Consider the following 23,987-nt stretch of genomic DNA (forward strand, 5'->3'; position numbering starts at 1 on the left):
AAAATGAACAATAATTGAATCAAGTTGAAAACTATTGACCTAGAACAGACCACTTGTATGTTTTTTTCCAGATCACGTGGTCTGCCTTTGACCTAGTTCCTAGACCTAAATTCCAGAAAGTCCTAAAATGAAAAAAAAAAAAGAAATTAAAAGAAAATAAATCAGGGGCGAATTTACCAGCAACAAATAACATTGAAGTTAAGAAGAGTTCGACAAGGACGTGGCCTCACGCCATCCTTATTCGTACTTTCATCAATGGTAGCATTAACTTTATGATGAATTGTGTCAGTGACTCCCCTTTAATTACTAGTCATAAGGTCCTGGCTCTTATTTGTGGTTGACATATTATCATCTAACACTCCAATGGGTCTTAGGACTCTCTTGGAAAGGTTTACTCTCATGTTCTCCATGACTTAGAAATCAACACTGCTAAACCAAAATGTATGATGTTCAATCCCCAGTATTTTAGGGGATTGATGAGCACAACTAATTATTTCCTAGAGAAAAATCAATGAATTTAATTAACTTGGATTCAGACGGTTTCACATAGCTAGTCTGCCCAATTAGATAAAAGTGAGCTTCCCCTAAAATAAAGAGCTGCTACAATACTGAAGCTTGAGAATCGCTCCACCATCTGCACCTTATCCCCTACACTGGAAATACACTAGGCAAAAGCAGCTCCTTTAGCAGCAGGTTATGGGGACACGATTAGACAAAAATGCTTTTAAAGATAGAAAACAACTTTGTTAAATCACTTTTGCAGGTACCACCAAGTTTCTTCAACCTTCCCATTAAGGCTTGAATCTACCTTAAGATCTAAAGACTTAGCCAACCAGAAACTACTTCTTTACTGCGTACAAATCTGGTCAGTGAACGAGTTGAGCCCTTCTATTGAAGCTTTGTGTGAGATTTTCAGTAGGGCAGCTTCATCTAAAATATCTTGGGTGGTCTATGTGAAAATGTATTTGCCTCTATTGGGAATGGGTGGTTTTTGGAGGGCTACAACTTTGATTCTTGCTCTAATTCTAAATTATTAAAAAACAGATATGGGAGGGGAGGAGCCTAGCGCTTGACCAAGATGGCCGCGTGAGCTTAGAGCTCCCGAGACCCTCGCGCCCTCCGTCGACTATCCTGTCTCTAATCCTGATGGTATGCATGGCACCGTGTTGCTGAGTTGTCAGGGAGGCGATTGATGCTACCCGCGGTCGGATCGCCCATCGGGAACCGGACTTACGACTGGCGGAAGATTGCGGCCTAACTCCCGGGGATGCCAGGGGCTAGAGTTGGCAGGATGCCCGACTCCTAGTTGATCAACAACGGCCTGGCGAGGTGTGAACTGTCGGACGGAGGTCCTCGCACTTTCACTTTCGATTTCGTTCCCTTTGTCTGCCCGGACACTGTAGAGCTCTGGGTGGCTTTATTACCCCAAGGACGCTCGGCGGGCTGCTCACTCCTTATCCCTCTCTCTGAGAGGGAACAGTCTTAACTGCACTGGACTGCCCGGAGTCCATTATGTCGGGCAAAGCAGAAGGGGATCGGCTGAAGACTAAGTCCACCAGGCGGGGATCGTATTCCCAAGTCAACAGTATGGACCGCTACGCCCTCCTGAAAGCATCGCCGAGTGGATCGAGCCAGGCGCCGGATGCCCAGAAGGAGGACTCGCCTGGGACACCGGAGCTCTCCCTACAGGATGTCATGGGCGCGCTCGACGGGATGCAGACCTCGATGGGGAGACAGTTCGAGGCCCTGGCGCATAAGGTGGATGCCATCCTGGTAGATGTCAATCTGATCCGCTCGGACCTGGGCAAGACGAACGAGCGCGTTAAGAACCTGGACCACAAGACCACGGGCCTCACTGATGATGTTGCGGATCTGCAGACCGAGGTTCGGAAGCTGAGGGCCGAGAGTGACCTCGCCGCCCGCCGGCTGGAGGACTTCGAGAGCCGGGCCAGGCGCAACAATGTGCGCGTCATCGGGGTCCCGGAGTCCTCGGATGAGGCTTCGGCGGACCTGCTTGTGGAGGATTTGGTCCTCAATCATCTGAAGCCTAAGGGCCTTGGAAAGTTTTTTGCGGTGGAAAGGGCCCATAGGGTGCCGGGCGGGCGGCCCAAGGCGGGTGCCCCGCCGCGGCCGATTGTCGCCCGGCTCTTTCATTTTCGAGATCGGGACGCTATCCTGCAAGCTTCGAGGGTGACGGGCCCAGTCCCCTTCCAGAATGCGTCGGTGAATTTTTATCCGGACTTCACCCAGCAGGTGCAGAGACAGAGACAGAGCTTCCTGGGGGTGAAGCGGAGACTTCGGGAACTGGATCTGAAGTATGCCATGCTTTTCCCTGCCAGACTACGGGTGGTGCATGAAGATCGGACATTCTTTTTTGACTCTCCTGTTATGGCCGACGAATGGCTGGACGCTTTGCCCCGGCGACGGACGGGGGATGACACAGCCGAGCATGGAGACAGTGGCCGGGATGGACAGGGCTGAGATCTCAGAGCCGGCCTGACTTGATTTGACCATACTTGAAGATTCGAACAGAGTGCAGTAACTGTGGAGGGTTGCGGGAGGACGAGGGGTGCTCTTTTCCTCCCTTAGGGTACTTTTTGTAGATTTTTTGTTTTTGTAGGGCGACAGGCACACTGCAAGTTGGGGGGGCTTTGTAAGCTGCAGCAGGGGTGCAGGGTGGGGGGAGTTTTGGGGATTTTGAGTTTGTTGTTGGGGGGTTTATTTCTGCAAGGCATGATGATTATCCTCAGGGCTGTTCCATGGTGGCTCCTCGGGTGTGGGGTGGGCCTCTTTCCGTTTGAGGATGGGGGGTAGGGGCTTAAGTGTTATAAGCTGGAATGTTAATGGTTTGGGGGATCGCATCAAGAGGGGGATTGTTTTGCAATTTTTGAAACGCTCAATGCCAGATGTTGTCCTGCTGCAGGAGACGCATCTCATAGGTAATATGTGCTATGCCTTGAATAGGAAGGGGTATAAATTCATTGCACACTCGGGATTCTCTTCTGGGTCCAGGAGTGCGGGCATCCTTGTTAGAGCATCGTTGCCTTTTGAGGTGGACTCCACCATTGTTGACGATAGGGGGAGGTTTGTGGCGGTGGCGGGGCGGTGGGAAGGAAGGACTTTGGTTTTGGTTTCCGTTTATGTCCCGCCGGCCCTGCAGGCCTCCACACTTGCTGAACTGGGCAGGGCTTTGCTGACTCTCCCGGGGGGAATGCTGGTAGTGGGAGGGGATTTCAACGCTGTGGGCTCCGGACTGTTGGATAGATACCCGCCCAGGGACACAGGGGGGGCTCAGAAATGGCTTCCAGACTTCCTGGATACTTTTGGTCTGATAAACTGCTGGAGGCTCCGGCACCCCACACAGAGTCAATACACGTTTCACTCCGGGGCGCATGGTAGCCTCTCCAGGATTGATTACCTGCTCACTCTGGCCGCACATGCCTCGTTGATATCCGAGGCGAGGCACATGGCACGCGGTATCTCTGACCACTCGCCAGTGTGGATCCGGCTGGATCTAGGTCGGGAGGGAGGAGGGAGGGTGGCCCCAATCAACCCATGGTATTTCCGAGACCCCAAGATGCGCAGCGCCCTGGTAAAGAAGGTGGATAATTACTTTAAGGACAACCTGGGAACCGTGGACTCGGCGGTGTCGCTGTGGGAAGCCTTTAAGACCGTGCTTCGGGGGGAAGCCCTCTCCCTGGTGGTGGCTGCCAAGAATCGGAGGGATGGCGAGGTGCGGCAAGTGGAGGAGGAGATCGCGGCCCTTGAGGGGGCTATGGAGGAGGAGGTTACAGAGTCCTCACTGCATGAGCTTTGCTTGAAGCAGGCGGAGTATAGGGACCTGGTTACGAACGCCGCTAAGACCCTCAGTAGGGAACAACAGGGCCGCCTGTATGACGTTGGTGATAAGGCAGGGAAACTCCTGGCGTGGTTGGACAGGAAAGAACGGGTCAATAGAGTGGTGCCAGAGTTGACGGGAGAGTGGGGAGAGGCGATTGTGGAACCTGAGGGGATTGTTAAGTGTTTCGCGGAGAATTTCCGTAGGGTTTATTCCTCTGTGTCGGACAGGCCGCCCGAGGACTCGTCTGAGCTCCTCCGTGATATCGAGTTGCCCTGCCTCTCTGATATAGATAGGGATGATTTGGATGGTGACATAACGGTTGACGAGGTGGCGGGGGCGATTCGCGCGTTAAACTCGGGTAAGGCCTCTGGACCGAATGGACTGCCGATCGACCTGTATAAACTGTTCCCGGATAGGGTCGCCCCTCACCTGCGCGCCATGTTTTTGGAGGCGCGGGGGGATGGGATCCTTCCGTTGGATCAGCGGCTGGCGTCGATCGTGGTAATACATAAAGAGGGTAAACCCCGAGATAGGTGCGCCTCCTATCGGCCCATTTCACTCCTCAACGCTGAGCCGAAAATTCTGGCCAAACTCCTGGCTACCCGTTTGAGTAGGGTGCTTGGCGATTTGGTCCACCTGGATCAATCTGGCTTCATCCCGCACCGAAACACAGCATTAAACCTTAGGCGTCTTCATGGCGTCATCGCCAGGGCGGGCACACTGCGTGAACCGGCTATTGTGGCATCTCTTGATGCCACGATGGCCTTTGACACGGTGGAGTGGGCATACTTATGGGCCGTGCTGGCCAAGTTTGGTTTCGGTCGCGGTTTTGTGAGTTGGGTCCGGTTGCTGTACGAGGGGCCACTAGCGAATGTTGTGGTGAATGGTCGGGCATCTACTCCGTTTCAGCTTGGTAGGGGTACTCGGCAGGGTTGCCCCCTGTCGCCTCTGTTGTTCGCCCTCGCCCTTGAACCGTTGGCTGCGTGGATACGTTGGCACCCGGATATACGGGGCCTTCGGTGGTCGCCTGATCACGAGGACCGTATTTCGCTTTATGCCGATGATATCCTACTGTATCTTGCCTCACCTAAGAAGTCACTTATAGTGGTCTGTGACGTACTCGCATCGTTCGGTGGGAACTCGGCGCTTGTGATTAATTGGGGCAAATCGTACTTGTACGTTCTTAGTGGCGAGGTCCCACCGATCCCTAGAACATGTTCGATACAGGTTGCCCAGCAGGGCTTCGTGTATTTGGGGATTTTTATATCCTTGGATCCTGCTGTGCGCTATGAGAGGAATCTGCTCCCCCCCTTGGCGCGCTTGAGGCGAGATGTTGAAGGTTGGCGGAGGCTGCCGCTCTCCCTTGTTGGGCGTGCGGCCCTGTTCAAAATGATGTCTCTTCCCCGCTTCCTCTATGCCCTCCAGAACACCTTGGACTGGGTACCGGCCAAATACTTTCGGGAGGTCGAAGGCCTCCAACGGACGTTGCTGTGGGATGGGCGGCCGCGAATAGCTATTTCAAAGTTGACGCTCCCATGGTACGATGGGGGCATTGCGCTCCCAGACATCCGACGGTACTATTGGGCCACGCAGCTGAGCGCGATCAACCATGGGTTTTATGGCCCTGCCCTCAGCCCTGGGTATGCCCTGGATAGGTGGCTGCTTCGTGGCGGCAACTACTACAGGGCGTTGTATTCGCGGTCCTTAGACTCGTCCCTCACGGGGCCCACAGGTGTGGCGGTGCGTGTATGGAAGATGGCGACTGATTCGTTGGGCTGGAAGGATAGGCTCACCCTCGCTACCCCATTGTTTGAATCGGAGAGATTGGGAAGACTCTGGCATACGAAGGGCTTTGATAAGTGGGACCTGATAGGTATATCCAAGGTGGGAGATGTGCTGCATAAAGGGAGGGTGAAGTCCTTCGAGGAGTTGCAGACTGAGTATGAGCTAGGGCCCTCAGAGTATTTCAGGTATATCCAGCTGCGTCACGCCCTCTGATCAGTCCTCGTGGAGGGTGAGAAGGTGCCGGAGTCCTCTCCCCTTGAGGACCGAGTCCTTGATGGTCATATGCCCGAGAGCACGATCTCGCTCATATATAAGAAGTTGATTAACGTCCGGGCAGATATGCTTTTGGGGCTGAGAGAACAGTGGACTAGGGATGGCCTTGAGTTGGATAATGAGGACTGGCAGTCAGCGGTTTCTTCTCCTAAGGAGGTTGCGATCCCGTCGCGTCTGAGGCTGGTGCAGCTTAAAATACTGCACCGGGTGTATGTGACGGGGCCAAGGCTGGTCCACATGGGATTCTCGGAGGACGGCCTGTGCAGAAGGGGATGTGGTATGGTGGGTACTTTCCTGCACATCATTTGAGAATGTGGTGTCATTGTGGAGTTCTGGAGGAGAGTCCATGCAGTTATGGGGGAGGTGACGGGCACTGCGGTACAGCCGGAGGCGCGGTGTTGCCTCCTGAACGTCTGGGGGCCCACTGACCTCGATGAGGCGCAGACCCAATGGGTGACTCTGGGTAACATGGTGGCTAAAAGGGATATCGCGCGATTGTGGGGCTCCTCGGGACCCCCTACACTGACCGCGTGGAAGGAGAACATGGACTGGAGCATGTTTAGGGAGAAGACGGTCTACTGCTCTAGAGGTCGCCCCCGGAAGTGGCACGCCATCTGGGGGCGGTGGAACCAATACAGGGGGGGGAATATGTCTTGCCCCGGATCTGGAACCTCCCGAGGAACAGCTTTCCCCCTGACCTACTTTCCAGCACAGTTTGGTTTTAGGAACCGTTTTGGGCCTCTGCTGTCCCCCTTCTTCCTCCGTACACAGTCTTGTAACTAGTAGATGAATGGGGTCCGGCCTCCCCTGGGGGCTTTCGCCATGGGCTTTCAATGTTCTGCCTTGCTGGGGTTTGTTGTGAGTTTTTTCTGTGTTTATTTAAAATTGGACCTTTGCATTACTCTTTGAACTGTATTGGGGACACATCACTGTATCTAACTCTCAACGCTGCCGAACCTTCGGGCTGTCGGCTGAATAGCTGTGTCCTGAATTTTGAAATAAAGGTTTTCAAAAAAAAAAAAAAAAAAAAACAGATATGGGAGACTTGCTACATTTAGGCAGTTGGTTAGCAGCTCTCATGCCTGCTAGCCGATCAAATCGTTCATCTTTCAAGCGTGATTTGTTGAATAAAGAAATGTAAAATTATATTAATCATTCAGCAACTCCGAGCGTTATATATTGAATATGCTACTTACCAGTATGCATCTGTTCTTGGCATGTAGGGCTGCTGACATTCATATCTGTGCATAGATCGCCGCCTAGTGTTGGGTCCGGATGACTGCACATTGTTGTCCTGGATGAGTCTTCGAAGTATCACGAGATCGGTGACTCCTCCCGTGGACCACAGTGCGCATGGGCATCCTCTCCATCCTTAGATTGTTTTTCGCCATTGTGGCAGTGATGGAGTAGATACAGTAAGTGATGACCATGCTATACAGTAATTCTGAGTGCTACAGGCGCCGGGGAGGAGGGTGGGCGATATGAATGTCAGCAGCCCTACATGCCAAGAACAGATGCATACTGGTAAGTAGCATATTCAGTTCGAGGCATGTGGGCTGCTGAATTCATATCTGTGCATAGAATACATAGCAGTACCTCCATTAGCGGCGGCTACCCGTGCCAGCTGCAGCAGTCTGAAAAAGAGTTTTGAGAACAGCCTGTCCTACAGCTGCCTGCTGTTTTGAGTGTACATCTACACAGTAGTGTTTGGTAAATGTATGTATAGTGGACCATGTGGCTGCTCTACATATTTCCTGTAAAGGAATGTTTCCTAGGAAAGCCATGTATGCCCCTAACTTTCGTGTTGAGTGGGCTCGTGGGGGAATCGTTAATGTGCGTTTAGCCTTTTGATAGCAAATTTTAATACATTTAACGATCCATCTGGCTATACCTGCTTTGGAAATGGCGTTGCCCTTGTGTTGTGTAGAAAAGGGAACGAAGTTGTTTTGTTTTCCTAAAGTCCTTAGTTCTGTCTATATAGTACATGAGGGCCCTCTTTACATCTAGTGTATGGAGCATTCTCTCTGCGACATACTGTGGACTTGGAAAGAAAACAGGCAGTTCAATAGTTTGATTCATGTGGAACTGCGATATCACTTTGGGCATGAATTTGGGGTTGGTACGTAGTACAACCCTGTTTGCGTGAACCTGTATGAATGGCTCTTGAATGGTTAGTGCCTGGAGTTCACTAACTCTTCTTAACGAAGTGATTGCCACTAGGAAAGCTACTTTCCAGGTGAGGAATTGAATCTCACATGAAAGGAGAGGTTCAAAGGGTGGACCCATTAATCTGGTGAGGACCAAATTGAGGTTCCACACCGGTGCCGGTGGGTGTCTTGGGGGAATTACTCGTTTGAGTCCCTCCAAGAAGGCTTTGATGGCAGGCACTCTGAATAAAGAGAGGTGCTGCCTGTTTTGGAGATAGGCTGCTATTGCGGTTAAATGGATACGTATTGAGTTGTATGCCAGATTGCATCGGTATAGGTGTAAGAGGTAACAGATGATGTTTTGAATGGATGCGTCCAGCAGGGTAATGTCATTGTTGTTGCAGTAAATGACAAACCTCTTCCATTTAGCCGCATAGCAAGCTCTGGTAGTGGGTCTCCTGGCCTCCTTGATGATATCCATACAGTCAGGTGGCAGGTTTAGGTAGCCAAACTCTAAGACTTCAGGAGCCAGATTGCCAGGTTCAGCTGTTGCGGATCTGGGTGCTGAATGTCGCCATGGTTCTGCGTTAAAAGTGCGGGTTTGATCCGCAGCCTATGATGCGGCACCACGGAAAGTTCTAGAAAGGTGGTGTACCATGGTTGGCGCGCCCATGTGGGAGCAGCTAGGATGAGTGTCAGTGAGTGTTGTCGCAGTTTGCGTGCCACTAGCGGTATTAATGGCGCTGGGGGAAAAGCGTACGCAAATCTGCCGGACCAGTTCATCCATATCGCATTGCCCTGTGACTGTGGATGTGGGACCCTGGCGGCAAAGCTTTGGCATTTTGCGTTTTCGTTTGTGGCAAATAGATCTATCTCTGGATGACCCCACTGTAGGAAGTGCGGTTGGAGTACTGATGGGTGTATTTCCCACTCGTGTATCTGGTGGCTGTGTCTGCTGAGCAGATTCGCCATCTGGTTGTCCTTGCCGGGGAGGTGTTCCGCAATGAGGAATATGTTCCTCTGAATGGCCCACTTCCACATGCTCTGAGCCAGATGAGACAACTGTGGAGTGTGTGTTCCTCCCTGCTTCTGTATGTAGTACATGGCAGTCATGTTGTCCGTCCGGATCAACACGACTTTGTTGCACAAGTGTACTTTGAATGCCTTCATTGCTAGGAAGATTGCCATCAGTTCCAGAACGTTGATGTGCATTTTCTTTTGTTGCGTTGTCCATAGTCCCTGCACTGTGTAAATGAGTACATGAGCTCCCCAACCCTGGAGAGAGGCGTCCGCTGTCAGTATTATTTGTGGAACAGGCTCTTGGAACGGTCGGCCCTTGCAAAGGTTTTGTGCATTCCACCAATGCAGAGAGTTGTATGCCCGACCGCTCACCAACACTAGGTCTTTTAGTTGCCCATGAGCCCGATTCCATTGACGTGCCAAGCACTCCTGAAGCGGGCGCATATGTAGTCTCGCGTGCGGGACTATGAAAATGCAGGAGGCCATCATGCCTATCAACTGCATTAACACTCGCGCAGGAAGGGAGTGTCGAGGTTTGAACTTTGAGATCAGCAGTTGCATGCTGTTGATCCTCACTAAATTTGGCTGAGCTGTGGCTGCCAGAGTATTTATGGTCGCGCCCAGGTACTGTCGTACGTGTGCGGGTTGGAGATGTGATTTTGGGTAATTTAGTGAGAATCCCAGACTGTGAATGGTGAGGGACATGTGGCTGGCACATTGCTGGGCTGACTTTGCCTGAACAAGCCAGTCGTCCAGGTAAAGGAAGACGTGAATGTGTTGTCTTCGTAGATGTGCAGCCACTGTTGCTAGGCACTTGGTAAAGACCCTGGGTGCTGTTGTTACTCCGAAGGGGAGAACTTTGAACTGATAGTGATGCCCCTGAATAGTGAACCTGAGATATTTTCTGTGTGATGGGTGTATGGGTATGTGGAAATACGCATCTTTGAGGTCCAGTGTGGCTAGGAAGTCCCCCTGACTAAGTAGCGGGAGAACCTGCTGTAGGGTGAGCATATGGAAATGCTCTGAGAGAATGTATTGGTTGAGGGGTCTCAGGTCTAGTATAGGTCTGAGCGACCCGTCCTTTTTTGGGATTAAGAAGTACAGAGAGTACACCCCTGTTCCCTGCTGGTTGACGGGCACGACCTCTATGGCACCTTTTTGCAGCATACTTAGCACTTCCTGCTGCAATAACGCCAAGTGCTCTACGGACATAGGACGGTGCTTTGGCGGTATGTTGGGTGGAGTGGACGTTAATTCGAGACAGTAACCGTGCTGGATAATGTCCCTGACCCACCTGTCTGTGGTGATGGCTTTCCACGCAGACAGGAACCGTTGGAGTCTCCCCCCAGACAGGTGTTATGTGGTCGGGGGGCAGGGAGAGGGCGTCACTGTTTGTTTTTGGGGGAGGACCTGGTGTTGCCGTAACCACGTCCTCTGCCCTTGGTGCTGGAGCCACGATATCCACCTCTATTGGTTTTATCATAGGTACTTTGTGTGCCCCCTTTAGTGTACTGCTGCTGTGACCCCTGACCTCTAGCTGCTCCTCTATTCCCGGGGCGACGAAAGGAGCCACTACGAAACTGCTGCGTTTGCAGAGCCCCCATTGATTTCGCAGTGTCAGTGTCTTTTTTAATCCTCGAGGGTAGTGTCAACTTCAGGGCCAAATAAGTAGTCTGGGTTGACCGGTTGATTTAAGATGTTGTTCTGAATCTCCGGCTTGAAGCCTGAGATTCTCAACCATGCATGCCTCCTCAACATGACGCTTGTGTTGATTGCCCTCGCCGCTGTGTCGGCTGCATCCAGTGCGCACTTGATGGATGCATTGGTAAGGAGTTGTCCCTCTCCGATGAGGAGCTCCGCTGCCTCTTTATATTCATCTGGCAAATGTTGGAGTAGGGATTCTAGTGTGTCGTAGTGGGACCTATCATAACGGGCCAGGAGTGCCTGTGTGTTGGCAATGCGCCAGATGTTTGCTGCTTGCGCTGCAATCCGTTTGCCTGATGTCTCCAGCACTTTGGACTCCTTGTCTGGGGGAGGAGCATCACCTGTTTGTGAGTGGGCTCTTTTGCGAGCATTAGCAACGACCATGGAGTCCAAAGGCAACTGACCCCTAATGTACATAGGGTCTCCGGGTGCAGGCTTGTATTTTTTTTCAATCCTGGGGTTTAGCACCCGTGCCCTGGTTGTTTCTTTAAAAATGTCTTTGGCAGGTTTGAGAACTCCTTTTAACATGGGCAGAGTTTTGACAGTTCTTTCGGAAGAGGCGAAAGTGTCCACCAAGAAGTCTTCTTCGACAGTGTCAGAATGGAGTCCTACTCCATGATTGGCAGCAGCCCATTCTAGGAGGGCATTAAAGGCAGCAGTGTCCTCTGTGGGAGATGTCTTGATGTTATAAAGCTGCGTGTCATGGGTATCTGGTGGGGCACCCTGGTCTGTGGGGTCATCCCATGCCTGATCTGGGTCCTGCAGGTGATCATCAGGATCGACATCCCCAGGGTAGGTGGTATCATCCCCTACATAGTCCTCTACTGCGTCTGCCTCTGAAGGCGTGGGAGAAAAGGACGGTGGATCCTGATGGAAGGGTTGAAAGTGTTCATGAAGCACTGGCTCTGACCCGGCCGGCAATTTGTGTCTGAGAGGAATTTTGTAGGAGTCCAATCCCTTCTCTGGCGTGATTTTCCACTTGCGGAGCATCAGCCTACCAGTGTTGGCGTCGATAAACCGTGGCTGCGAAGGCTCGAAATCTGTTTGTTCAGTGGATGGGGACTGTGTCTGGCGGACACGTGTCCGAATCTCGAACAGTTTCGGCGCCACGGGCGGCGGCAACCCAAATGAGATGTTGGTTGGCGCCGAGGGTGCTGTCGAAGCCTTGTGCGTGTCGGGACCCGACGGAGAGTGGAGGGCTGCCCGTTCTCTGATGCGTTGCAGCGATGCGGAGACCTGGTGCACGGTGAACGCAGATGGCTGTTTGGAGCCGGTCGGCACCTTGGAGGTAGGCGTGGAAGCGGCACCCGACTTCTTTGCAGCCATGGGGTCATCGATCCGAAGGGAGGTATCGACGCTCGTTGGAGTCGATGACTTGGCAGGCGTTGCCGTCTTCGACGTCGACGGGGTGGCCACCTTGACTTTGGTGGTGGGCGCCGACGTTGTCGGTGCCGGAGGCCGAGGCGCCTTGTGGGGACCGAGGGCCTTCTTCTTGGGCTCGGCACCCGTATCCGCTGCGGTGAGCTCGGCACCGAAATCCCTTTTTGCGCGGTCAGAGCAGATGACCTTCGCCGGCGTCGAAGGAGTGGAGGGCTTCGAGGCCTTCGAGCCGATCACAACCAGTTTCACTTTCGGTTTCGTTAGAACTGGTGCGATGGATGGTTTCGGTTTCGCTGAAGGGAATCCAGTCTTCTTCGATAATAATGGCTCTTGCGAAATGTTCGAGGCCGGGCCTGAAGGCGGGGCCGAAGAACCGTGAGATTGATCTTGGGTAAGGCCCGAAGGCGATCCCTCGACCTGAGCCTTATGACGACGTATGGTTTCGGCCTCCGTATCGACGGGTTGGCCTAGCTCCTCGCTGGAGCCATCTTCCTCGGCCCCAAAGGCCTCATCGTAGTCTCCTACCTCTTCGACGACTTCTTCTCTCTGAAAGATCACCTCATCGTCGTCTTCCGATCGGGAGTAGTGTTCGGAAGCGGGGCTGGAGTCTAAGTCTTCCACGCTCTCGGCGTCCTCGTCTTCGGTGCTAAAAGATGTTGGCCGGGGCAGGCGCCAATTGCTGCGCCTCCAATCTCGCCGCCCGTCGATTCCGGAGAGTCTTCTTCCAGCGGAATCGGGCACAGGCCATGCATTTTGACTCATCGTGATCCGGTGAAAGACATTTGTTGCATACCGGGTGGACGTCGATGTGTGGGTATTTCGCGTGGCATAAAGGACACCGTTTGAATGGAGTCCTCGATTCCATCGTCGATCGAAGTTCGATGTTCGGACCAAGCGGATCCGAAAAGTTGGAAGAAGGTGCTAAAGCACTAAGAAACTAGTCGATACCGAACGGGAACAGTACCGACGATAACTAAAGGCCTTTTGGCCTTAAACTGAATTTTCCTAACTTGAGCTAAGATAAGCACCCAATGGCGGAAAAAAACAATCTAAGGATGGAGAGGATGCCCATGCGCACTGTGGTCCAGGGGAGGAGTCACCTATCTCGTGATACTTCGAAGACTCTTCCAGGACAACAATGTGCAATCATTCGGACCCAACACTAGGCGGCGATCTATGCACAGATATGAATTCAGCAGCCCACATGCCTCGAACTAAATTGTTGCTCAACATTCTCCCTTGGGCTTCTTTCACCGTAAAATGTTCTACAAACTCAGGTCCTTCTGGTTGTATCGTTTGTGATTATGTGGCTATATGGTGTTGGCTGCGAGTTATCTATGGCTGTTTCAATGTTATTTGCTGTATTGATATGGTGCTGTGTTAACATGGACCACGGAGGGATTCCAGTCTGATCAGCGAGAATAATGCAATTGTGTGAATTTCTGGAAGATCGAATGCTAGAGAAAAAGAATTAACAAACCTGCAGACAAGTAAGCAACGTCATGTATCAACAGGAAATGCACCATAGATGTTTGACTTGGCTGCTTGATTGTGAGGAATTGCACTCATTCTCTTCCTACCAAGAGATTGCAGATGTTGTATAGCCAACATGCTACTTGCGGCAGAACTCCTGCTCTTTTAAAAAAAATGCCTCCTTAGAAAGCCTCGATCAGTTTTTTATTTTTGTTTAATTTCTCATTGTGATTTGAATCCCACGATTAATGGCCTAGACCCACAGCTATTCAGACCACTGTTTGCAGAAACAGAACATGCTATTCAGGTCAGCAGTTAGATCAGGATTCGTTTTCCCCAAGGACCTTGGAATAAACACTACTGAGCAAATCTTATGAACTAAATCAGCAAGATGCTGATATGGTAGAAGGATTCATAGAGGATAAAAAAACATCATCACCTCCTGATAGTCTTTAAATGTAAGCCCATTGTTGCATTTCCCAACTTCATTCACTTTGAATGGGATTGCATCATTTGATGACAGATAACGATCTTGCCACCCCAGGCTCTATCAGAGCTGCACCCTCACAATGCGCAGGGAAATACCTGGTTAGTCTCCTCCAAATACTGAATTTTCCAAAGGAGAGATCCTGATAGTCTCCAAATGAAAGCCCATGGTTGCATTTCCCAACTTTATTCACTATGAATGGGATTGCATCATTTGATGACAGGCAATGATCTTGTCAATCCAGCCTCTATCAGAGCTGCATCCTCAGAATGCACATAGAAATATCTGGTTAGTCTCCTCCTAATACTGGATTTTCCAAAGGAGACCGCTTAAACTCCTGAGAATCCAAATCCGTTCACACAAATGAAACTTTTAAGGAATCCGTGTCATGTACTTACCGTTAAAGCAGTATTGCAGCTAGCGAAGGTGGTCGCTATTCTCTTGAAGAGTGACCCATATACTTGCATCTGAAAAGCCATTCAGAGTTGAATATTCTAGGTCTAGTTGGACACAAGAGAACTTGATGGTGCAGATGGGAGATGGGTCTCCACTACTGTTGGTAGATCTCAAACTAAACAGGAGAAGCTTTAATTTGCAATTAGTTGAACACTTTTTTAATCTGAGCGAGTGACTAGGTCTTTGTCTGGTTTAATAAAACGGAAATAGACAATTTATTTATTTATTTTATAATTTTATATAGCGCTGAATCACCCCGAGGGGTATCTCTGCGCTTGGAAACAGATGACTGATCAGGCCCGAAGATTAGAAAAGATGGGTTTTTAGTAGCTTTCTGAACTGTAGGAGAGGCATTTCACCACGGAGGTGCTGGGGGAGACTGTTCCAAAATCTGGGGGCCAGATACGAAAATGCTTTGCCCCCATACGCGTTTTGTTGATTCTAGGGATCGAAAGAAGCCTTTTTGAACCGGATCTGAGAGAACGCCCTGAAGTGTAGATGTTAAGTTTTTTAACAAGATAGGAGGGGCTGAGCCTATTCAGAGCTTTAAATATAATACAGCCCATTTCAAAATCCACTCTTTTTTTGACTGGTAGCTAGTGCAAATTAGACAGCAGGGGCAGAGAGGGGGTCCTAGCGGGTGCCCAGGTTACCAAGCGTGCTGCCGTGTTTTGTATTACCTGTAATTTACCCAGTGAGGCTACATGCGTAGAAAGAAGCTAGGCATTGCAGTAATCAATTCTACTCATAATGAGTGCCTGTATCATGGTCCTTCTGGTGAAGATGGGGAGCAATGGGAAAATTCTCCTAAGCAGGCTCATAATGTGATAACAAGTGCCAACAGTAGCATTAATGTGGGTATCAAGGGTGAGTTTCACATCAAGTTTGATGCCCAGATTTTTGACCTCCTCCTTGGGGGTAGGGACTTTACCCAACTCCTCAGGCCACCAGCTGGGCAACCAGCTGATGGTCGCACCCCCAAACAACATAATCTCAGATTTTTCAGAGTTCAACTGGAGATAGTTTGCTTTCATCCAGGAGGCAATTGCACTCATGCCCTGGGAGAAAATATGTTGTATGTCAGGTCTATTTTTATCGAAGGTGAGGAGGAGTTGAGTATCATCTGCATAAGAGATGGGATTAAATCCCAGTACCCTCATAAGTATAGCCAGGGGGGTCACGTAGATGTTAAACAAAGTCGGGTTCAAACATGAGCCCTGAGGGACACCCCTGGTAACCTGCGAGGGAGCAGAAGAGAAAGAACCAAGAGTCACAGCCTGAGTTCTGTTGGTCAAAAAGTCAGACAGCCACTTCAATGCAAGACCTCTGATCCCAATCCCCTGTAATCTGGACAGCAGAACTCGATGAGAGATGGTGTCAAATGCTGCAGAAAGGTCAAGCAGCACCAGAAGTGCCGCTTGACCTTGGTCCAGAGCCATCCTGATGTTGTCTGTTACTTCCACTAAGGCAGTCTCTGTGCTGTGTTTAGCACGAAAACCAGATTGAGAAATATTGGAGTGCGCATGTAGACTCAATGAAAGCAGCTAAATGCTTATTAATGTGCTTTTCGGTGATCTTGCTCTGTAGGGGAAGCAGCGAAATTGGACGATAGTTGGTTAGTTCGTCAGGGGAGATTTTTTGATTTTTACGTATAGGAATGATTTGAGCATGTTTCCAGCTTTGTGGTAGGCTGCCAAATGTCAGAGAGCTATTAATAATAGTGCAGATAGGAGCGGCAAGCTGATCCGCAAAATTAGAGGCGACTTTGGCTGGGATAATATCCAGGGGAGATCCAGATTTGGTGCATTTCAGAAGTAACTGTACTTCAGTGCAAGTAATGCTGGGAAAAGTAAGTAAGGAGGACTTTCCACTGACAGGGTCATGAGTAGCTACAACGGGGACAGGGGAGGAGGTATTAGAAAGTGTGATTCTTTGATAGATATTTTCAATCTTTTGTATAAAAAAGGTAGAAATGCTATCACATAACGATTGGGAAGAAATGTCTCTAGTTTCACAGGATTTAGGATTGGTAAAATCACGTACAATTTGGAAGAGCAATCAGGAATTGTTGCCAGCATGTTCCAATATACAGGGAAAGTGCATTTTGCGAGCCATTTTAATGTGATTGTGGTATGTGGTTAATGCAGCCTTATACATGGATTTGGCTTGTTCATTATGCGAGCGTCGCCAAATACGCTCTAGCTTCTTGCAAGAACTTTTCTCTTCGCGAAGAGCAGACAAGTACCAGCTCGTATCGGAATTTTTGGGTGAGTGCGTAAGAGATTTCAAAGGGGCCACTTTATCAAGTAAATTGATTACTCTAGAGTTAAAGAGGTCAAGTAGCTGGTTAACATCACAAGACATGCTATCCCAGTCCCACGTCAAGAAAAGCGAGGAAAGATGATTTGCCATCAGTTTATGCCAAGGTCTATACTGTCGAGTAGCAGGGTTATTGGTAGCGACAGGGGAATGGTCAATGGGACCAAAAAGTTGAAACTGTATTAGAAAGTGATCAGACCATGTGAGTGGGAAGGTCTCACCGCATTTAATATCCTGTGAGTTAGCGAAGATAAGATCCAGGGTATGACCTGCGATATGGGTGGGGGCACAGTTGGTTTTTGCCAGACCGCAGGCTGCTAGGTCTTGCAGGCAAAGTCTTGCATCTTGATTGGAAGCATCTTCGCTGTGGATGTTAAAATCTCCAAGCAGGAGAAATTGACGTGAGGCAATTATGTGAGGGGAAATGAAGTCAAGCAGCTGATTGGTGAAGTCAAGTACAGAACCAGGCGGTCTGTAGACCAGAGCACCCTTCCAGCTACAGCGTGCAGATAAATCCAGTCTAAAAACAAGGCATTCAAATGACAATCATGGTCCATAATTACCATGGATCCCCCTATTTTTAATAAAGATGTCCAAAGACTATGGAATCGCCATCTTGAATTTTTCTGCCAGGATGAATTTTGTTGAGGATTATCAGCTTTAGGACATGACTCTGCTAATGCACTCCAATTTAATTTGTTCGCAGAGATCAATAGGTCTTTTACAAAGAAGCTCCTCACTCCTGAGGGTATCCGGGCGCTGAGGTATAGGTGGTCTGATTCGAAACACCAGGTCTTGAGTTCTCTTCTGAATTCCGCCAGGGTAGAAACATCCTACTGCCAAACAGGACAGCATATGGGTAGGATAAGCACATTTCTCCAGGGTCTCTTATTTGCCCCACTACAACTCTGAAGCAACGAGTAGTGGTGCGAGGAAGGATGCAAGACAAACTCCTTTGGTTTTCCACTGGGTAATCTTACCCATCAGGAACTGCAGCTTATACTATGGTCATTAGAAATGCCACATTGGATTCTTATACATGTAAACTCTGGTCAATGGAGACTGTGAATCAAACAAGGAGAGAGCATCCAGGGCGGAACAATCAGAAGCTTACTAGTGCGTAGAGGAATTTCCCACTGTGTGAAGAGAGGTAGAGCAGGTTCAAATCGGACTCTGTAATTTTTTAATGAGAAGTCATCTCACTACTTACATGAAAGGGCTATAGAAGTGGATTCCTGTATTCACTGCATCATGGGTTTACCCCTAGCTTTACAGCCGTCCATAGTGTTGCAATATTGTCAGCCTGAGGGGGCACCAGGATGATCTTTATGTACATCATGTATCACAACAATGCTGGAATAAAGTGGATTTTCCTTTTGCACGTCCTACTGACTTCACAATGTTAATTTCCTGGATTTACATGGCGTATTGTTCAAAATGTAAAGAGACTCTCTATGCGACGCTATGTCTCTTGAAGAAAGATAGCTTATTTCGGTCATGCAAACCTTTCTAGCATCACACAATTTGGGCCTTGCCTATGCAGAAGATTGCAACATTTACTGAGGCTCTAATCTCTTTACAGGAAATGTATTGACTCAGTTTGGAAAATGTACCATCCAATAGTAATTTCAGAAAAGACTAGACTATGTTGGGAGATCCAGTTCCATCTATTATACAGCAGGCACTGGACACTTTATGAATTACTGCTTCTGAAGAATGCACTTTTTGGTGAAGATGTGGAGCGCCAAGTTCTAGATCATGAGGAGCTATTGCTCCTGGATTGATTCATAGGGAATTTCCATCACTGTTGTCGGATTTAATGGTGGTGACCGTTGTCACCACCAACATTAAATTTGTCACAAGAACAACAGTCGCAAAACCACGTCGCTCATATTATAGCAGCCATTGCTTCATCTTAATCTTGCTGGGTACTCCTTTCTTAGTAAACGGAGTCAAGTAATCGTTTCAAAAGCAAGTCCCATATAGGTCTTGCTCCTTTAGGGTGGACTTTCCTGCCACTGAACTGGGGATGCTCATGTGAAGTCTCAAACATTGATGCATAGCCATTGTAAACCTTATGCACTAATCAGTCCTTTGTACTTAGCTGCCACTCAGAGACCAAACAGAAGAGACCACCAGAATGGCTTGAGAGAGCATATACTACTGCTAGGATTGTCCCAAGAGGAGTGTTTGTGGGTACTGTTGGCCTCTGTGCACAACAATCATGCAAGTACACAGAGAGGCCCAGTAGGACATGAGAGGTGGCCAAGAGCTATTCTCGTGGTCTTGAAGGGAGCATCTTGTGCACTCCCCTTTTTTGGAGTATGACCACTTTCACCTCACCAGGCTGCTGAAGACTAACGACCGTGGTGGCAGCGAATGGCTATACTAGAAGGACTGCCCATATTTACTGTGATCTGCAGAGGGCACGTAGCTCAGGTGCCAAACTGTTTGCATGTCACCTACAATCGGGTCATTCACTGCATTAAATGTCAATGGGCCTTAAAACAGGGAAATGTACCTGTGGACACACACTGACAGGCAATTCAGAATGGATGCCTTAATTGAGATTAAGTATCCTGTAAGGGCCAGTATTAGGAAGGCAAATGATCAGCTAAAGTGGATCAATAATGCAACTGAGTGGAGGCAGAAGATGAAGTTGAGTGCACACTGAGGGACTCTCCAGTCCTTAGGGCCCACCACCAGTTATCTAGTGTCGGAAGACATTTGGAACCTGGCGTAGGTTAGTTAGGGCTTACAAGGCTATCTGTGTATACATCTGCTGAAATCTGGCTGATGTAACCGCCCGTATCCCCGCTAGAAAAAACAGTGGCAAAAATTGATGAAAGAATTAGTGTACTTTAAACAAGCACCTACTGCTAGAGTAGATACTTTTCATACATGTAAGTAAACATCAAAACACACAAACATAGGTAATGTGACAATCACTTTAGAACTTGCTTACCTTTCTGCACTTTATAATATGATATGGGAACCTGCAGGCCCTGATTTGATGATTAGCATCATATGGACATTGAATCAGTTGTTCCTTATCATAGGAATCCACTGGGAAGAAACAGAAGGAAAGACATAATGGAAAGAAGAAAAGCGGAACAGTAGTTTCACTATTAATCTAATTCTTCAACAGTCCTGCTTCTTCCCAACCCTCCACAGTCTCATTCGCCCTTTCACATTATCAGTGTTCATACCTGCTTACATGAACTACAAAGCAACCATAATATATTGAGCAACCAATACAAAATAAATGAAGGAGTTTTGAGTTGACCAATCGTAAAGTCTTCATTGCAATCTAAACCCACTAACTACATCCAGTTATTGAAATGACTGGTATTTAAGAAAGAAATTCGCCAGTCGGTAAAAAGGGGAGTTTGCAATTCTTTAGTGAAGGCCTTGTCTAAGAAGCTAGTTTAGGGGATGCAAAGAGAAAAAAGCCAACTTCATGTGATTTCAGCTACTCTATCACATAACAGTGCATCAAAATACTAAAGATACAAATCGGTCACGATGTTGAGTGCAGGTATATGTATTACCACTGTTCACAAACGTTTAATGTTTTCTAATATGCGGTTAAATAAAAACATTCGTACAATAGTAGTCTTGTATAGGTTCAACTTTAGGCTCTTCTTTCAGTTCGACCGGACGCCAATTTGTTTTCTTCTTCGAAAGCCGAACATTTGGTGGAACAGCAGTTTCCTTTGGTTTGGGTTTATCCTGCAAGTGGAAAGAAAAATATGAGAAAATATCCTCAGCTGCAAATCTCTAAGTTGCTGACCAAGCCAAACGGGATATTTGTCATTACTATTTCTACTATTACCTCTTCTACAATTATAACCGCAACACACCAATCAACTCACATTACTTAGTCAACACGTTTTTAAAATTCAAATTAACATCAATTTCTTTCATCTACTGAGAAATATAGCCAAAAAAGACCTAAATTCAATTACTTAAGTATTAAGTAGATTATTTGTTATTAAATTTGGGCATTGCAGCAGACTACATATGTCTAACTTCTAAAAATGCACTTATCACAAAAAGATGTTTGTGAGTGCATGTATGCAGATGAAGGTATTTTAAAAGTTCTCTTGAATCACAAACAGACACAGATTCACAGAGTTATAACTAGCCAAGATCCAACGCAGGAGAAAAAAATAATTTTGTTTAATAGTAGTTTTTGAACGGTGAGGGCTTGATCCAAGGAGTGTCAAAACATTTCACAAACGACGGACTTTCACACAAGAAAAAAAACAAGGTACATCAAAGTAATCATAAAGTGTTGAAAGTATAACAGAAATTCAAATTTATAGCACAAACCGAATATTAAATACAGCACTAAAAAAAAACACTGAAAGAAAATGAATGTTCCTTATGGTCATATGAAATTAACAACATTAAAACATCTCAAATGTCCTGAAGGAATAGACGGGTAAAGTGGAAAAGGTTAAAAAACTAAATAAAAATCAATAAAAACCATTGAAATCTACAAGTTATGGTTACCTGAGCAAACAGTAACTCATCCTCAAAGAGCTGCTCAGGACCTCTGAAGAGCTCAAACATATACACCTTCCTCAGATATACCCTTCGATACACAGTGTGAGAAGTTGGCCTGATGTATGATGTCACTAGTTCTAGTGTACACCTTATATCAGTCCAAACAACCCTTATGGTGATTGGTTGTAAAGTCAACCTTATAGACCAGCTATCCTAGTGGTAGCATGGAAAAGAGCAGTCTTAGGCTAAACTCTGAATGGCATGTGAAGCCAGCTGTGATACCATATATAATCCCTTGAATACCAAATGAAAGGACACCACAACAGATATATATATATAAAATAAAGTGTATTTATTCTAGTCAAACCCTCAGCACTCTTTATGAGATTCGAGGCAAGTACAACACAGTCTTATTCAAGCATACATTAAGTCACACAGGTAAGTAATACAGTTAGGCCCTAGGGGCCACGCAAACCATATACTAAAGAAGTGGTATAAGGACCACTTTCACGGAAATAGAATAGGCCTAGGCAATCGCTGGGGCTACACTACACTACCACCAGTTAGGAAGTGGGAGGCCCACGGGATTCAGGTGCAGAGTGGAAACACTCACACGTAATGCGTAAAAGTCGATAGAATCACTAGCAGTTAGAAATAAGCAGTTTTAGGACACTTCTGGTATAGCTAGAAACTCGAGACTCGGAAACTAGACCCTAGGATAGTCAATACCCTTGTGAGCACCGGAGTACCCAAGTTACCTAGCCCACGGGCTGCGGGTGCATAGGTGTGAACTTGCGTCGGGTTTCGTCGTGGACTTCTATGGATGCCTGAAGGAAAGTTGCTGACAGGCAGTCAGTGAAGAGTGTCCGGTGGATCCCAAGGCAGGGATCAAGAAGGAAGGAGACCTGCAAGCAGAAGGGACAGAGTCTGGGTCACTAGCCAGTGACCACGTGGAACCAGGAAGGAACCAGGCGATGTCGTGAAGATGCAGGTGAAGAGGTGAAGCTTGTCGCAGCAGCCACGGGTACCAGGAGACGTCGAGGACGACCAGGACCAGGAGGCGAGCTGTCCCACGAAGGCTCGTGCTGTCGGCGGCGAAGTCGAACTAGGACTCACCAAGCCTTGGCAAGCGGAACCCACGAAGCATGGAGGACATGCTTCTGGTGCAGACCAGGAAGGTCTGGGGTGCTTCTCTTTTGCAGAGGAGCAGGAGCCAGTCTGGAGGAGCCAAACCAACAGTGGAAAATCAAAGGTGTGTCGTCGCAAAGGCCGCTAGCCAACGGGCAAGCAACCGGACAGACGCGGCAAGCAGGAAAATGCAGAAGGGCCCCACGCAGGACTCGTGGAGTGTGGGGGGCTGATCTTCGGTGCAGATGGTGCTTGGGGTTGGGGCTTCTCAATCCCCGGTGCACAACTTCGAGGGTGCCTCAGAAGCTGCGCTGGAAGATACTCGCCACTTTTCCCAGGTAGCCGGTCCCACCTCTCTCGTCGCCTCCACGGATCTCAGCTCGGCTGTGGATGTGGATCAGGGTCGGAGAAGTCTGGAAGTCAAGGCTCTGGTCGGGCTCTGCAGTCGGTCCCTCGTAGAACTTCAGCAAAGCAAAGGGTAAGTCTCTTGATGGTGCCTGTTTGCACAGGGTAGCCACTCCTTGGCCACAAGGGAGATTCTTCAGTCTTCTTCTTTCGTCGAATGTCGAAGGTCCAGAGTTTCTGTTCAAGTTGCAGGTTCAGGATAATCTAATCTCCTGGGGCCCAGCTACCACACTTATACTAATCTGGGGGGCTGGGTTGCCTGCTAGGTCACGCCTTATGGGTGGGACCTGGGAGGGGGGTGGTTACACCCCCTTCCCTTTGTCCAGTTTCGCGCCAGGACTGGGGCTGGAGTGCCCCAGCACCGGTTTGAACTGGACTATGCACCCAGGCATGTCTCATTCCTTTCAGCCCTCCCTGCCCCAATACACCGAAGTCTGTCTGGGGAGGTGCTAGCACCTCCCCAAGCAGGAAACCTATTGTCCAAGCCTCCCTTGCCGGGATCACTCCCAGCAGCAGGAGGTCAGACTCGTGTCTGTGGCAGCAGCATCCATTTTGTGATGCTGAGGCTTTGGTTAGAGTTAAACAGCAAAGTAGGATTTTAACATGTCTCTCCCTCTAGAAGGGAGGAATAATATTCTCATGTCCAGAAATGGCATGGGGGTATTATTCCCGAGTGTTAGACACCTTACACGACATGTTTTGATAAAGCCAAACCACAGTTACCATAACCGTTTAAGGTTATAAGGCACTTTAAGAGAATATGGTAGGCTATATCATAGAACAGCTATAAGGACATGGTTCCGAAAGCTGCAGACAGGCTCAGCTCGTGATAGAGCACCATCTCACATGTTACCAAGCACTCTGCCTCCAGGATTGTTAAGGCCTGCCATAGGAGTGGCTGATAGGTACACATGTGTCTATATATAAGGTAGGTATAGGAATACTACACCTAAGCAAGGGGTGATTACACGACCTTGCCCCAGCTGAGTGATCAGCCAGTTGTGTCTGATTGGGAGGCCAGACCAGGGGTGGCATAATACATGCTGCAGCCCCTGGG

The 23,987-nt window shown here is 48.6% G+C and overlaps 1 protein-coding gene across 2 annotated transcripts in view; it reads right to left on the minus strand.

Moving 5' to 3' along the window:
• The window catches only part of LOC146856561 (gametocyte-specific factor 1-like), a 622,279-nt gene that overhangs the window by 514,896 nt on the left and 83,396 nt on the right, over positions 1-23,987 (minus strand). For both annotated transcript variants that reach the window (XM_085650745.1, XM_085650744.1), the window contains exons 3-4: positions 20,494-20,617; positions 19,851-19,951 (exon numbers count right to left, since the gene is read on the minus strand). In XM_085650745.1, the coding sequence (XP_085506871.1) occupies positions 19,851-19,951; positions 20,494-20,617 (225 nt within the window). The remainder of the gene's footprint in view (positions 1-19,850; positions 19,952-20,493; positions 20,618-23,987) is intronic.

This window comes from Triturus cristatus, chromosome 4_1, assembly GCF_964204655.1.
Source record: "Triturus cristatus chromosome 4_1, aTriCri1.1, whole genome shotgun sequence".
Taxonomy (NCBI): domain Eukaryota; kingdom Metazoa; phylum Chordata; class Amphibia; order Caudata; family Salamandridae; genus Triturus; species Triturus cristatus.